The 15,638-nt window shown below is 38.1% G+C and overlaps 1 protein-coding gene across 2 annotated transcripts; it reads left to right on the top strand.

Moving 5' to 3' along the window:
• The first annotated feature begins 295 nt into the window (after positions 1-295).
• LOC104592253 (uncharacterized) lies at positions 296-14,836 on the top strand. Of its 2 annotated transcripts, none has more exons than XM_010251510.3 (3): positions 296-1,229; positions 7,602-7,831; positions 14,363-14,836. In XM_010251510.3, exons 1-3 carry the CDS (start codon positions 1,006-1,008, stop codon positions 14,368-14,370), a joined length of 462 nt encoding a protein of 153 aa, XP_010249812.1. In that variant the 5' UTR covers positions 296-1,005; the 3' UTR covers positions 14,371-14,836. The 2 variants fall into 2 exon arrangements, with proteins under 2 accessions (XP_010249812.1, XP_010249811.1); XM_010251509.3 differs by having other exon boundaries at positions 300-1,229; positions 14,392-14,836.
• Positions 14,837-15,638: the final 802 nt, after the last annotated feature.

A 15,638-nucleotide genomic window follows, 5' to 3' on the forward strand; every position in this document is an offset into this window, starting at 1 on the left:
TATATATTTTATATATAATGTCTAGATACGTATATATGTTATATTATATATTTTATATATAGATATTATAATATGACACTTATAATATATATTATATAATATTTATTATAAAAATATTATATATAAGAGACATAGGTCTGGAATCAAGCCCAATCAGGCCTGGGGCCAGGCTTATGTTTCAGGCCCGGAACCTGGGCGGCCCGTGATGGACTGATGGTTTAGGACAGATCGGGTCCGGGTTTACAAGGTAATTCGCCATTCTAGGAAAAACAAAGGATACTTTCAGTCATTCGCCATATTCCCTCCGGGTGTGGTACCAGCAATGGCGTATTTGTTTGCTTGTTAATCCATTAACTTGAATGAAACCATGAGTACGTAGTATGATCTAGTGAGGGCGAGACTTAATACTTCTTCGTGGCAGATCGCCGGTTCGCGCCTTCAGACTTACGCGGTCAGTTTCTCGTTTCGCCCTCTTGTTCTTACCGTTTCCCTTCTTTTAATCGCGGTGATCTGATTTGGATCAGATAAACCCTAATTGAATTTGAAACTGCGAGGGCTCTAATTGTTCAATTCATCAGAGTGGGTGCTGAAATTTGGTGAGATTGGGGTTGTAGAACGAAGTTACGTGTTCAATCACAAAAGGCAGGGCAATTATTAGTTTTTTGTTTTACTATTGATTTGGAAACATAGAGGTTTTGTTGATTCAGAAGATTAGATCTTGAAATTTTAATTCAGGGTGTTTGATTGCGAGAAGGAGAAAACTGTAAGAATTGTCTTCTGAAGTTAGGGGAATTCGGTGGCTTGAGTTCCTTTATTTCTTTCAGAAAATTGAAGTTATGATTCAAGATTTTTCTAAACAATTGCAATTTCCCCTCAACTAGCAATCGATGAATGGGATTTGAATTTTGCCATTGGAGAAGCGGATTAGGAGAGTTTTGAAACTTGGAGGGGATTGAGTCCTTTGAAGAATTGAAGAATCTTGGAATTCAAAAAGAGATAAAAATCATGTTCTATGGGGCGATGGTATGGGATCCTTGGCTCATTGTCTCCCAGATTGTGTGCCTGCAGTGTTTATACTATCTTACTCTTGGACTATTCATGTTCGTTCTTGTTGGGACTCGTGTGTCTAGAATGAGCCTAGTCTATTTCTTTGATTATGCTACTCTGACTGCTTCTACAGTCACTGGTTGGTGCGTCATTTCCTCATTTCTACTCAGTGCACCTGCAGGGTAAGGATTTTATTCTTTTCTCGTTCACTATTTTAATTAATTTTTGTTTTCATTCTTTTAATTGGCTGAAGTCTTAGTCATATACTCATATTATCTGAATGCATTATATATCAGAATTTAGAATGGTTTATTATCTGGCAGATTTCAACAATGCATGCCGTTTAATTTTCCTATGCTCTTTTGGCATATTTTTGGTAATAAATAAAAAAGAAAAATTATTAATGAAAAGAGAGTAGTACATTTGACAGTGATGATATATCACCAGAATACAAAGTTACAAAGGAGATCAAAGCAAACAAAAAGGGAACACTCAATAGAAGAATAAGAAATACAAAAAAAAAACCAATCACATGGGAAACTTTTAAGCCAGCTCTAGAATGTTCCAAAAACCAGAACCAAGGTCTTTATTTGTGACTCCTTCAAACTCAGGGAGAATGAAAACCCAGTCCATTATTCTTTTACCACATAGTAGGGTGATATGTTCCCTTGTTCGAGCCTTCTCATAAAAATATTTTCCTATTTCTTTCTTTCCAGAGTTCCCAACAAACAGCAAAAGAAATGCAGCTCCAGGCGATCTTGGCCTTGGCATTTCCTCTTACACTTGGCCACTTGGAGAAGACCTCCTCAACCATATTAGGAGACTACCGGCTAGCCTTGAAGATCCCAAAGAAGAAACCCCAAATGAACTTAGAGAAAAGGCAATTGGGAAATGGTTGCCAAAAAAAACCTCTGTTTCGGAGCTTTCTTTGTTTATCTTTTATGCTTCTAATTTTTTAATAAAATCATTCATTATTCATAAAAAAAACTTAGAGAAAAGGCATTCAACAAATAAATGATATACATTCTCCTATGCATTCTCACAAAGCTAACATCTACTAGCTAAGTGGAAACCTCTGTTTTGAAGATGATTCAATGTCAAAATGCTATCTAATGCCACTAGTCATGCAAAAGCTTCCACTCTTGGGGGGACAAGGTTTCCCCAAATCCCTTTCAATTCTGCACTTTCTCCATTTGACCTTGACAAAACCTTGTAGAAAGATTTGACTAAGAACAATCCATTTCTAGATTCTTTCCACCATCTTGAATCCTTCCTTTCCACCTGAGTTTCAGCTAACTGAAGTATTTCCAGTAGATCCACATACTCTTGAATTTCCCAGTCAAAGAGAGATCTCCTAAATTTTGGGCACCATACTACTCTACCTTGATTGATCTCAAAATTCTATGCAACATAGCTATTTTTCATACCCAACCTATACGGTCGAGGGCAAAGATCACATAGTTTCCCAATACCCAACCAATCATCTGCCCAAAATTTGATTGTTGAACCATCTCCAACCTTGAAGAACACAAAGTTGATATAATCCGACTGGAAACACATAATCCCTTTCTACACACATTCCATAGGATGTCTTCACTACTCTAGAATGCCACCCAAACCCAATAACCCCATATTTGCAAGTCACCACCCCACTCCAAAGAGCCTCCCTCTCCAACCCAAATCTCCACAACCATTTTCCTAGAAGAGCTTTATTGAAAATCTTCAATCTTCTTATCCACAAATCCCCATCTTTCTTTTTCATGCAGACCTTATCCCACTTAACTAAGTGGAATTTCTTTTCAATCCCTTTAACTCCCTGTAAGAACTCCTTTTGCATTTTTACAATTGAACTTATCACAAAAGCTAGAGCTTTTAATAGTGAAAGGTAATATATCAGGAGATTGGACTAGTGATTTAAAAGGTGTGCCTAGGCACTCTATGTGCCTCGCCTAGCCCCTAGGTGTAGCACTTTCAAAAGGCGCGCACCTTGCACTTCATCCTAGGCATGTGTCTTTTTTTATTTTTTGCACTTTTTGTTCTTTTTTGAACCTAATAGCTGGGCTGGGGGCCCTTGAGGCAAGCCCAAACGAGCCCTTGCTAGGGTTTTAGATTCTTAATCCTTATTCCTTACACACACACAAAAAAAATGATTTTATAATTTTAATTGCCTTTTGAAAGGCAATTAAAATTATAAAATCATTTTTAATCATTTTTTATGTAAGGATTAAGAATCTAAGACCCTATTATGGACTTGTTTGGGCTTGCCTCGAGGGGCTTGGTACAACAGCAGCTCGTAGAATCATGACTGCAATATGTTTTACATCACATTAGTTATTTGAAAATTTGAAGTAATGCATTTGAGGAAAAAAAGATATTGTGGGTTTTACATGCTTGAAAATGTTTTGTATGTTTGGTTTTATTTTTAAATTTTCCTTTGAATACGCTTTTCATGTTATGTTTATGTATTTTAATTTTAGATAATAGGTCTTTTAAAACACTTATTTTAAAATTTAAGTTTATATTTTATATTAATATAATGTGTTTATGTTTAATATATTTTTATTTTTATTTTTTGTATTTTTGCACCTTGCTTCAAAAAGGCGCGTGCCTTGCCTTGCACCTTGTGCCTCGGGCACAAATTGCCCCTTGCGTTTTTAAAACACTGGATTGGACAACACACTCTTTATAAGAATTATCCTTCCACCAACTGAGAGATACCTTCCCTTCCAACATTCTTTGATCTATTCTGTCAAGAACAGAATAGGGAGACCCAAATAAGTTGAAGAAACCGAAACTTTTGCCCCAATAAGGAGACCCATATAAGTAAAAGGGAACTCCCCCACCAAACAGCCCAAAGTTGTTGCACATTCTTCCAAAAGAGATTCCAGGATGTCACCCACTCCAATCATCACACTCTTCTTCATGTTGATTTTTTTTCCCTGCCAACATTTCATAAAATCTGAGGATCACTCTTAAATTCAGCACGTGCACAGTTGAGGCATCCTGAAATATCAATGTGTCATCAACAAATTGAAGATGAGTAATGGAGACTCCATTTCTTCCTGCTTTAAATCCTTTAGACATCCCAATTTCTGCTCCTTTGCATAATAAGCAACTTAAAACTTCTACCACCAAAACAAACAATAGAGGGGACAATGGGTCTCCCTGTCTCAAGCCCCTTTGGGTTGAGAAAAAGGTGTGGATGTACCATTAACAAGAACTGAAAAGGAGACCAAGGAAATACATGCAAACATCCATCTTCTCCACCTTTCCCCAAAACCCATCCTTGCCAAGATATCATCTAGAATATCCCATTCTACATGGTCATAAGCCTTCTCAATGACAAGCTTGCAAACTAAACTTTGTTGTCCACTCTTCAGTCTTGAATCAACACATTCACTTGGAATTATCACCCCATCAAGAATTTGCCTACCTTCCACAAAAGCCATTTGGGTTGGACCCACATATGCTCTTTGGCACATGTGTTTATCATCTAAGTATTCATATATCTTAAATGCATGGGAAGTGAACAGTGGGATTGCAATATTGCAATTTACATATAAATATTTAGGCCTATGTGTTTGACCATTTGGATATCCATTGTATATGCATTTTCCAAAATATATATGAAATTTGATGAATCAAAGCCAGTTACTTCATTCCTTTTGTTTTTCTTCAGCTTACTATAGTATTACATATTTCTTCTTCATTCTATCTGGTTTACAGAGGAACATTCTGATATTATCTTTTTCTTTTCTATGGATCTTTATACAAATTTTCCTACATACATTTACATATTCCGTCCCTCCTCTTTAGACAAATTGAGATGGCTTTCATTTTGGCTAGGTTTATAACCTAAGTCACCGAGTTTATACATAAATTGGAAGAACAACAAAACTCATCTTTTTGCCATGTTCAATGTGTGTATGCATGTACTTTTTTTTTAATTCAGTAACAGATCAATGACAATTCATTAGGCTCTATTTGGGAAGAGTTATACAAGGTTTAGAAATACTGTATATAATGTTTTGCACTGCACATATTTGTATTTGTACACTTCCCAAACTGAGCCTTAATAACAAAAAGGAATAGGGAGAGATACAAAAGGTGAGATAAAAGCTAGCCGAAGCTATAATACTTAATACAAGATTAAGGAGAAGAGAACTATGTTACAACCATCTTCCACACGGGTCAGACCCCCAGTAAAAGTCTTCCCCATTTGCTACTTCTCTAGCTAAAGAATCAGCTAGGGAATTGTGTGTTCTTTGGATCCACCTAAATGAGGTATTTAGATCGGAAGCCGACGATCTAACCACTCTTAAAGAATGGGAATGAGACCAAAGACCAGATGCAGTTTCCATCATCCACTCAATCTTGTCATGCTCAATAAGTCGGATCTAATTTTTTTGATAGTCAAGGAAATATTTTATTAAGAATTAACCAAAGTGTGTATAGAAAGGCATCTTAGGAGGCACGAGATGCAGCCCCAGGTACAAATCAGCTTACAATTGAGCCCAAAAGATAGATTCCCTGAAAGCCCCTTGCTTAGCTAAAGAATCTGCTTAGGCATTAGCTGACCTTCTTTGCCACTGAATTCTTACAATCATATTAGAGATTAGCCATTTTAACTTCTTTGCAGCTTCCTTGTAGGTCCAAATAACAGAATCTGGATCATTTAGCCACCCAATTACCAACTTGGAATCCCCCTCAACTATCAATCTGTCCACATTTAGCTGTTTTTTTAGGAATCCTTCTTCCGGTGGAGGCCATTCTGGATTAGGCTTAGTTTTAGTGTCTGAGGAGAGTGCCACCGCTTCCCAATTCCTCCATAGAACAGCTTTAAGGTTTTTATCCAATGTATAGCCCTTGTTTTGATGCAGTCCCATAGAGTCTCCAGGTTTCTTTCTTTGTCATTGAAAATTCTAGCATTTCTTTCTTCCCAAATGGTCCAAATCAGTGCAATTTTTGCATACCCCCACAATAATCTACCCCTTTGCTTAGACCAGCTGAAGAAAGAGGTGTTGAAAAGGCCACTGACCTGTAGGAGCTGACCACCTACATCCAAAAATGTACAAATAACTTTTCCCATAAGCTTTCAGCCGCTGGGCAGGAGACAAACAAATGAAAGCAACTCTCTCCACTAGCTTTACAGAGGAAACACCAATTAGGGGACAAGCAAAGGTTAGGTCTTTTAATTTGCAATGCATCCAAAGTGTTTAATTTTACATGGTAAACTTCCCAACAAAGAGCACTGACCTAAGGTGGAAAGGGTTTGGCCCAGACTTCTTTGGAACGGAAAGAGGGGGTTGAAGAAGAAAAGAAAACAAGAGGATCTGCAACTTGACTTGGGTGCACTATAAGTTATCTCCAACTTGATCTTATTGCCAGAGTTGTGAGAACCTATATTATTCCTTTCATATTCATCTGATAGTCACTCTACTGGCTGCATTATTATTATTTTTTTTCATGATGTTTTCTTCAGTTTATATGTTCCTTTCATGTGAAACATTTTTAATTAACTTTTATATGAAAAATTAACTAACCTTCAGATATGATGTCTTTGCCAGTATACATATTTGTCCTTTAGAATGCTGAACCTCTCATGTGTTATTTTGGTTAAGTTTCCTTTAGGTTGAGGCCAAGTGAATCCATGACTATGTCCAGAGTGTGAAGATGGTTCTTCCTACTTCTTGGTCTTTGGTTTCTAGGGTTTGCTAAGGGTTGGATTTTGAGTTCTAATTTACATCAGGGTCCATATCTTCCAGTGTAATTTGCATATTCTGTGCATTTTTGCAAGCTTTCTGGGGCCTTCTGTATTTTCCCTTGCTGCTATTGACTAAAAAAACAAAAAAAGTCATCCAGAGAGAAGCAGATTTGGTGTGAAGAAATTGAGCTATTTGGTGCATTCTTTGGACAAGTATTTTAGAATTAAATCAGAGTGTTATTTTCTTCTCTTCAGCAAAATTACTTCTCCAATAAATGAAGTAAACCATTAGTCATATAAATTAGTATTTAGTTCATTAACTTCCGTAGTAGTGTAAGTTTTTTGTCCGACACATTCATTGCTTCAGCATTGAATAATTCTATGTCCAGGTTTCATTGGTTTGACCTTAGTCAAATGTTTTGCTTGTGGGTCTCATCTAGTTTTTAAATTCAGCTTTCTTATTCTGGTTGCTTTTTAGCAAAAGGTTTTGTGCTTAGCAAAAATTGTGAATGCTTTGTCTTCAATTGTATGCCAATTTCTTGTTCTAGTCATGGTTGCATGAAATCCTGCTCAGATTTGTTACTTAAAAGAAAACATAAAGTGCTGTGCTTGTGAAGTCAGTTACCATATTGACATGAATGTTAAGCAGTATTTACCTCCTTAAAACCATTTATTGTTTTTTTGCTAAGGTTAGAACCATGGATTTTAGAAGTAGAATTTGCTTTCCCAGTACATTATGTTGTATGGTACTTACATTTGTTTTTCTCTTTCTGTCATTATTTTTCACGTGTTTTTTCTAGTATTAGAGACTACATAATTGCTAAGCTTGAACATTTGGTTGTCTGAGCAGGGCTTTTTATATATTTTATTTGATTGAGAGAGCTAAAAAGTGCTTAGATTTTTCGGCCACTGTCTACATTATCCATCTCTTTATATGCATCGCATATGGAGGGTGGCCATCCTCAATTACATGGTGGGTTGTAAATGGTACTGGTCTTGCAGTGATGGCTTTGCTTGGTGAGTGGTTGTGCATAAGACGTGAACTACGAGAAATCCCCATTCTTACACGATATCGTTCAAGTAAGTGTAGCTTTTATCTTTTCATTGTTGAGCTATATGTTGAATTAAATGGTGGAAGAGTAATACTGCAAAACCTTTGTCATTATCACTAACATGAGCATTTTTGTATGAGTCCTAGCTCTGTGAAACACTGATTGCATGATTACTAAAAAGGAACGTTGCTGTTATGCTACATATATTGCTAGTTCGATCCTTACATGTGCCTATTAACTTCATTGGTTATGCTTGAATTCATTGAATTTAGAACAACTGATTTATATGTCTTCTACTTCTAGTGTGTTATAATGAACATTGATATGCATGGCTGTTATTGTAACTAAACATGGTTCATCTTTCTGCCATTTCTTCCTAAATGAGTATGCCAGGAGATTAAAATGTTCTCAGACGGTCCATGTAATTATATAATTGCTTATTAATGATTTCTACCTCATAGGCCATAATGCAGTCGTGCCTTTTCTTCTGATATCCTGCAATCCTGTATGTTCTTCACATCTCTAGTGCCATGACAAAACATTTTGATCATTTATTAGGTAGGTGTTTAGTATTGTGGTTTTTTAAGTCACAATGTTCTCTCTGGATTGGGAAGTCCATTGGGGAACCTTGGCTTCTAGAGCTCTTCCAAGGGTGACCTCCGATCATTGGCCCATAGTGTTATGTAAGGAGGAAAGAAGGCGTGGAGGTCCTACCCCCTTTAGATTTGAAAATATGTGGTTACTCCACCCAGGGTTTAACAACAAAGTGAGGGAGTGGTGGTTTGAGTGTAACCCATTGGTGGAATGGGAGGGGATGAAATTCCATAAGAAACTTCAATTTTTGAAAGCAAAAATCAAGGAGTGGAATTTGGTGGAGTTTGGGAGGATAGAAAAAAGAAAGGGAGATCTGCTGGATAAAATTGAAAGCCTTGATTTTAAAGAAGAAAGGGGAGAAGTTGGAGAGGAGGACATTGAGCTCAGGAGAAATCTAAGAAGACAGTTAGAGGATTGCCTGCACAAGGAGGAAATTAGCTGGAGGCAAAAATCTCGGTGTAAATGGGTGCAAGAGGGGGACAGAAACACTAGGTTTTTCCACTCTCTAGCAGAAGGCAGGAGAAGGAAGAACCTGATCTCCAAATTGGTAGTAGATGGAGTTGAGCTAGTGCATCAAGAGGAGATTGCCGGGGCTTGTGTGGAGCACTTCAAATCTATCCTAAGAAGGCCTGTGTGTAGAAGGGTGTGGGTAGAAGGTTTGGACTCGCCAGATGTAGGGGTGGAGAACAGGAGAAGGTTGGAGAGAAGCTTTAGTTTAGAAGAGATCAAGGAGGCTGTTTTTTCTATGGATAGAACAAAAGCCCCAGGGCCGGATGGGTTCACAATGGGTTTTTATCAGGACTGTTGGGACATTTTGAAAGATGATCTTTTGCAGGTATTTGAGGAGTTTTACAGGAGAGGAATTGTCAATCCGGGTGTGAATTCCACATTTATAGCCTTAATTCCAAAAAAGAAAGATGCTTCCCGCCTGAAGGATTTTAGGCCAATTAGCTTGGTTAATAGCTTGTATAAGATCATTGCAAAAGTGTTGTCTTTGAGGCTGAAGAAGGTTTTGCCAGATATCATTGCACACTACCAAGGAGCTTTTGTGAATGGAAGACAAATCACTGATCAAATTTTAATTGCTAATGAGAGTGTGGAGAACTTTAAGAGGGATAAGAAGAAGGGAGTGGTTTGTAAGTTGGACTTGGAAAAGGCTTATGACTTGGTGGACTAGGAATTTTTGAGGAAAGTTTTGACTAAATTTGGGTTCGGGGCTAGATGGTGTAAGTGGATCATGGGTTGTGTCTGGAATTGTCATTACTCAGTGCTAGTGAATGGGACAGTGGTAGACTTCTTTCCAGCCAGTAGGGGTATAAGACAAGGAGACCCCCTTTCTCCTTTCTTGTTCATTATAATTGCGGAGGTTTTGGGGAAATTGATTCACAGAGCAGATTCTAGGGGGCTCATTAGAGGCTGGAGAGTTGGGAGGGCGGAAACCCCTCTTACTCACTTGCAGTTTGCTGACGATACGATTCTTTTTTGTGAAGGCGGTAATGTGAGCTTTATTAGGAATTTGAAGTCGGTGATACAACTGTTTGAGCAAATATCCAACTTGAAAGTTAACCTTGAGAAAAGTTGTGTTGTGGGGGTGAATTTGGAGGAGGGAGAGATCAGGGAGAGTGTTGAAGTATTGGGGTGTGAAGTCTCGGGCTGGCCTTTGAACTATTAGGGGATAATCCCATGAGGGAGAGCTTTTGGAACCCGGTGGTGGAAAGGTTCGAAAAAAGACTAGTGTCATGGAAAAAGAACTACCTCTCTCTTGGTGGGAGAATTACTCTTATTAAGGCCACGCTTGCTAATTTACCTATCTTTTTTCTGTCGGTGTTTAAAATCCCAGTGAAGGTTGCTAATAGTTTGGAGAAGTTAATGAGAGATTTCCTGTGGGAACCGGGAGAGGAAAAGAGGGATCGTAGAGTGAGCTGGGAGATAGTTTGTAGGAGTAAGACTTGTGGTGGCTTGGGGCTTGGGAATATTAGGAGAAGGAATATGACTCTGTTGGGAAAGTGATTGTGGAGATTCCCATTGGAGAAGGAGAAGCTTTGGGCTAGAATAGTGGCAAATATTCATGGGCTGGAGCATAATGGATGGGACGCTGGAATCAGAGGTAGGACTACAAGCAATTCTCCTTGGAAAGCCATTCATGACCTACTACCAGTTTTCTCCCCTAATATCAGGTATGATTTGAATTCCGGTAACTCCATAAAATTTTGGGAACAAACCTGGGTGGGGAGTGCCCCTCTAAAGGATCAGTTTTCTTCTTTGTTTGCTCTTTCTGATTTGAAAAATGAGCCAATCTCGTCTTTTACCACCCCGTCCTCTTCCATTTCTGGGATTGGGTGGAACTTGAGTCTAAGAAGGGATTTGAGGGACTCAGACTTTGACATTATTTTGAGCCTTATTGCAATTCTTGATAACGTTGTCTTAGACCCCACTAGGGCGGACTCTAGAATTTGGACACCTTCTCCCAATGGCATTTTTACTTGTGCTTCTTTCTTCAAAGTCTTAATTCAGTCCACCAGTCCTACCTCCCCTCCTTTTCCTGTTGATGAGGTTTGGTGTAGAGCAATACCTCCTAGGGTTGGTAGTTTTTGTTGGGAAGTCTATCTGGAAAGAATCAACACTGGTGCTTTACTCCAAAAAAAGAGGCCCAATACTTGTTTGTCACCTCAGTGGTGTGTTCTTTGTAAAGCGGATGGGGAGACTGGTTTTCACCTACTGGTGTCTTGCCATTTTGCGAGGTCAATTTGGGAATGGGCTTTGTCCCTATTTGGTTGTTGTTGGAACCCCCATCAGACTTGCAAGGCCTTTTTTCCCCTTCTTTTTTCAGGTGGCGGATAAAAAGGGGAAGGACAATGTGGAGAGGACTAAGGGCTGCGGTATGTTGGACACTTTGGGAAGAAAGAAATTCCAGGATATTCTCAGAAGCTCAGAGAGGAGCAGCAGATCTGAGGGCTATCATTCATATTAGGGCGGTACAGTGGCTGAAATCTTTGGAGCTTTTCACAGATTACACTGTGGATGACATGTTGAGGAAGTGGGGTGAAATTGCAGGTTGCACACAAACTAAGTCAGTAATGTGTGTGGCTTGGACCCCTCCACCTAGTGGATTCGTGAAATTAAACTTTGATGGGTGTAGCAGGGGAAATCCGGGACAATCGGGGATTGGGGGTGTTTTTAGGGATGGAAATGGGGTCATTTTTGCTATGCTCTCAGGCCCAATTGGAGTGGGTGACTCCCTTAGAGCTGAGATCTTTGTAGTTATGGAAGGAGTCCAAAAAGCTAAGGAGTTGAACATCAGGAAACTCTTAATTGAAGGGGATTCAGAGGTGGTGATAGGGTGGCTGCTTAAAGATCACAATGACTTATGGAAGTACAATAATGAGAGGAGGAAATTCAAGTGGCTGGTGCGGGAGATGGAGGTTAAGATACGTTGGGTTAAAAGATCAGCTAATTCCCTAACTGACGGTTTAGCTAAACAAGGGGCAGAAAGGGATTCACTTTTTTGGGCCAAGCTGTAACTTTAGTGTGTTTTCTTTATTTTCTCTTTCTTTTTTCCTTTTCTTGAGATTCTTTGTTGCTCTTGTAAGATAAGCGTGTTTGTCTTCCTTTTGTAAATCTTCTTTGATGAATTAATGAAAGTGTTATTGATAAAAAAAAAAATGTTTGAACTTAGACCATGAAATTGGGAATGAGAAAGTGAGATGTTTTAACACAAAACACACTGTACAATAGTTTATTATGGTTTTAAACACATAGGCACCATTAGGTGGCACATAGCACAACTGGTGTGGGAATATCCCCAAATACAAGAAACACCTTTTTGAAACTCAATACCCCCATGCAAATAACCCAATGCAAAACGTGGTGTTTCCATTTTAAGTTAAATCTTCCAACCAAATATGTTTTTTTCACTTTAAAGTCAAATAGTCAGTGATGCACTTATGTGTAGAATCAAAACGGGAAGCAGCACCATGGTTCCAAACAGTCTTTTTTTTTTTCAGTTAGTATTGATCATGGCTCAAAATATCGCAACATATCGGTGCATATCATATGATACACGTATCAGTTTTCATGGTCACCGATACACCAAATACTGAGAGTTGCATATTTTTAATTGATTTAAATAATAATATTTATCTTGACAATAAGTTGTAACTGACTGTCAAATAAAAAAAAGTGAAAAAGAAGTGACAGTATCAATTGAATTTAACTCTCAATATGTCAATATTTTGGGTCAAGAGTATTGATACTTTGAACCTTGGTATTGATATTTTCAGATTCATTACTGAAGTGACTTGGTGTTTTCAGTTATTGTCAACCCTTCCATATTCATTGCTTAAAGTCACTTGGAACCACTGTTCTGAGAACTGGGCTGGACATCAAACTGGGAAAGTGCTGTTTCTGGTTTTCCTGATGCAACTGGTTTAACCATAAAACTGCCAGAACTGGTTGTTGTCTTTGAACCTGATTGGGGTCTGCTTCCCAGCGTCCATTGTCCAATCTGGTTTTTCAGAGCATTTCTTGGCATTGTCTTAACTAGAAAACCCCTTTCATTTTGTTTTCTTAGCTTAGCTTCTAATCATTGTATAACTAGAAATTTCCGATTGTCTACACTTTTATCATTCTGTTTAAATTCATTGCAAGTTTTTCAACATCACCAGTCTGTAAGGGATTTGGTTTTGAATGGACGTTGTGAAAATTGTTTTAGGCCCTGTTTGTTTGTACTTCGCATTTTGTACTTTCAACAGCATGAAAGTACAAAGTATGTGGTATACTTTTGGTTTTATACTTTTATTTCAAAAACCGTTTGGATGAAAATTTTTCAAAAACTTTTTTTTTTTTCAAAATAAAAGTAAATGATGGTGTTTGGATACAACAAAACGTTTTATGTGTGCATGTCACATTACATCATATATAGATGCCACGTGACATTTGAATGTAAGTTAATAATATGTGAATAACACGTGACATTATATATGGATGCCACGTAGCATTTGAATATAGAGGTCATTGGCATGTAGATGTCACATGGCAACATATATGGATGTCACATGGCATTTGAATGTAAGTCAATAATATTATATCCACATGGCAGCATAGATGAATGTCACATGGCATACAATTGTCATTAATTATGTTCAGATGCCATGTGGCATCCATATATGCCACATACAATATATATGGATGCCAAATGGCATCTGAATGCTAGATCAATGACACATGGATGGTGGATGCCATGTGACAGCATATAAGGATGCCACATGGTACTTGAAGGTAAGTCAATGCATGACATGCCATGTTTTACTGAATACAATAATATGTTTATGCTTCCACGTGACATTCATATATGCTACCACGTGGTGGGGTGTATAAGCATCACACGTGTGGTTGGTGCAAACGTTTAGAAAGTATAAAGTATGTCAAAGGGCTAAAAAGCACGAAATATCAAAAGTTGATTTTGTGCTTTTCATGTTTTTTGTACTTTTATTTCGTGTTTATTAAAAATAAAAAGCACATCAAACAAATGTGTTCATGTACTTTGTACTTTTATACTTTAAAAAGTATAAAAAGTACTTTCAAAAGTACTACCAAATAGGGCCTTAGTTTCTTGTAGCATATAGGATTTAGAGATTATTGTCTCTAACATTGTAGTACAAGCCACAGAGTCGCCACTTCCATCGTTTTCAGTTTTGTTGCCCTTGGTGGTGTTGGTGGTCAAACTGGTGATCCTGAGAGCTAACAAGACCTGGGTTTTGAACTGTTCCATTCAGTTGAACCATCCAACCCACCCTCTGGGCAGCTTATTGGGTTGACATCTGGGTCAGTTTTTAAAACATTGACCGTTTCCTTGTGCATGATTGCCTCTGTGGCTTTCAAAATATTGACCACGTTGACAATTACTTGATCCTCCTCCGTGTGGTTGCAATATCTGCATTATTAATTGGAGAGCTCTTCGATGCAGATGTTTGACTGACTAGAGAAACTCCACAGGCAAGGGAATATGTAGCAGACTATGTTGCGGACGGATGATAAACGCTTCTTTGTTGCTTTGGCGAAATTTCTGGATAAGGTTTATGAAATATCAATTTCATAACGTGTCTTAAGAAAAGAATTTTTTGAGTCCTCTTGGCAAAACTCAAGGTTCTACACTCTATGCTGGCGCTGGTGAAAGGAAACAAAAATGACACATTTGGGAGATTCAAGGTGGAGAAACTGGTCCTGCCTCAAAAGGTTGGTAGTTTTGAGTTAGAGAGTAATGCCTCATGTATAATGGTGACTGGTTTTAATAGGGGCTTGTTTTTTCTTAATTATTTTTTGTATTGAAGAGGAGAACAATAGCCATTTAAGTAAGTGGTTTACATTCATTTTCGTGCACAATTGAACTCAAGACTTGTACTCCAAATGTGAAAATTGGCTTCTTTTCACAAGTGAGAAATTTGTTTGTTTCTTTATGTATTGGCCGTAGGATCAGAAGTGAGAATTGAATATTCACACGCTCGCTAGATTGATGTGTTAACCCGCCAAGAATGAAAGCTGGCCTGCTTTATGTCGTTGATGGGTGCTAATAATGCCTATCAAGTTCCCACCGACTAGAAGATATCATCCTCAGTTTTATTTATTTATTTATTGGCTGCACTTGGATCAGGGTGGAATTGGAATGTCACTACGTTTATCTCTGGATTCCTCATTTTGGTATGGTCCATCTCATGGAAGAGAGGAATTCAGAAAAAAAGGGGCAAATTTTAGCCTTTGAATTGTGATTTTTTATTAGAGTTCGAAATGGTGGGGTGAGTAGTCACTTCTATTCCATTGAAGCAAGGTGGGAATTCAATCCAAATGCAGTGAATTGCCTTTGAATTTCGTGTTTCAGCCGAATTCAGAATAAGATTGAGAGCAGTCATTGCAATTCTGAGAAATTGAGGCAGAAGGTCGATGGAAATCTATGTGGTTTTCTAGTGATGCAGCAGTTGACATTAACTGAATGCTGCGGTTCTTGATTCATAATTAAGTAATGGTGTCTCTGTGAAGCTGATGACAGTTGACAACATTTGGATTCCATGGGAAATGAATCTACTAATGAAACATTCTTCTTTCCTAGTTGAAATCAACATGAGCCTAATGAAGCCTACAGGTAAATTCCTTCCAAGTTCCAAGGGTGACACCTACACTCAGTATCTGATGTTGAGACAACAAATTATCATTGCAATGTCCTTGAATCCAATCCCCTTTATATTGAA

The sequence above is a fragment of the Nelumbo nucifera genome, chromosome 8 (genome assembly GCF_055504915.1).
Source record: "Nelumbo nucifera cultivar China Antique chromosome 8, China Antique-T2T, whole genome shotgun sequence".
NCBI classification, from domain to species: Eukaryota; Viridiplantae; Streptophyta; class Magnoliopsida; order Proteales; family Nelumbonaceae; genus Nelumbo; species Nelumbo nucifera.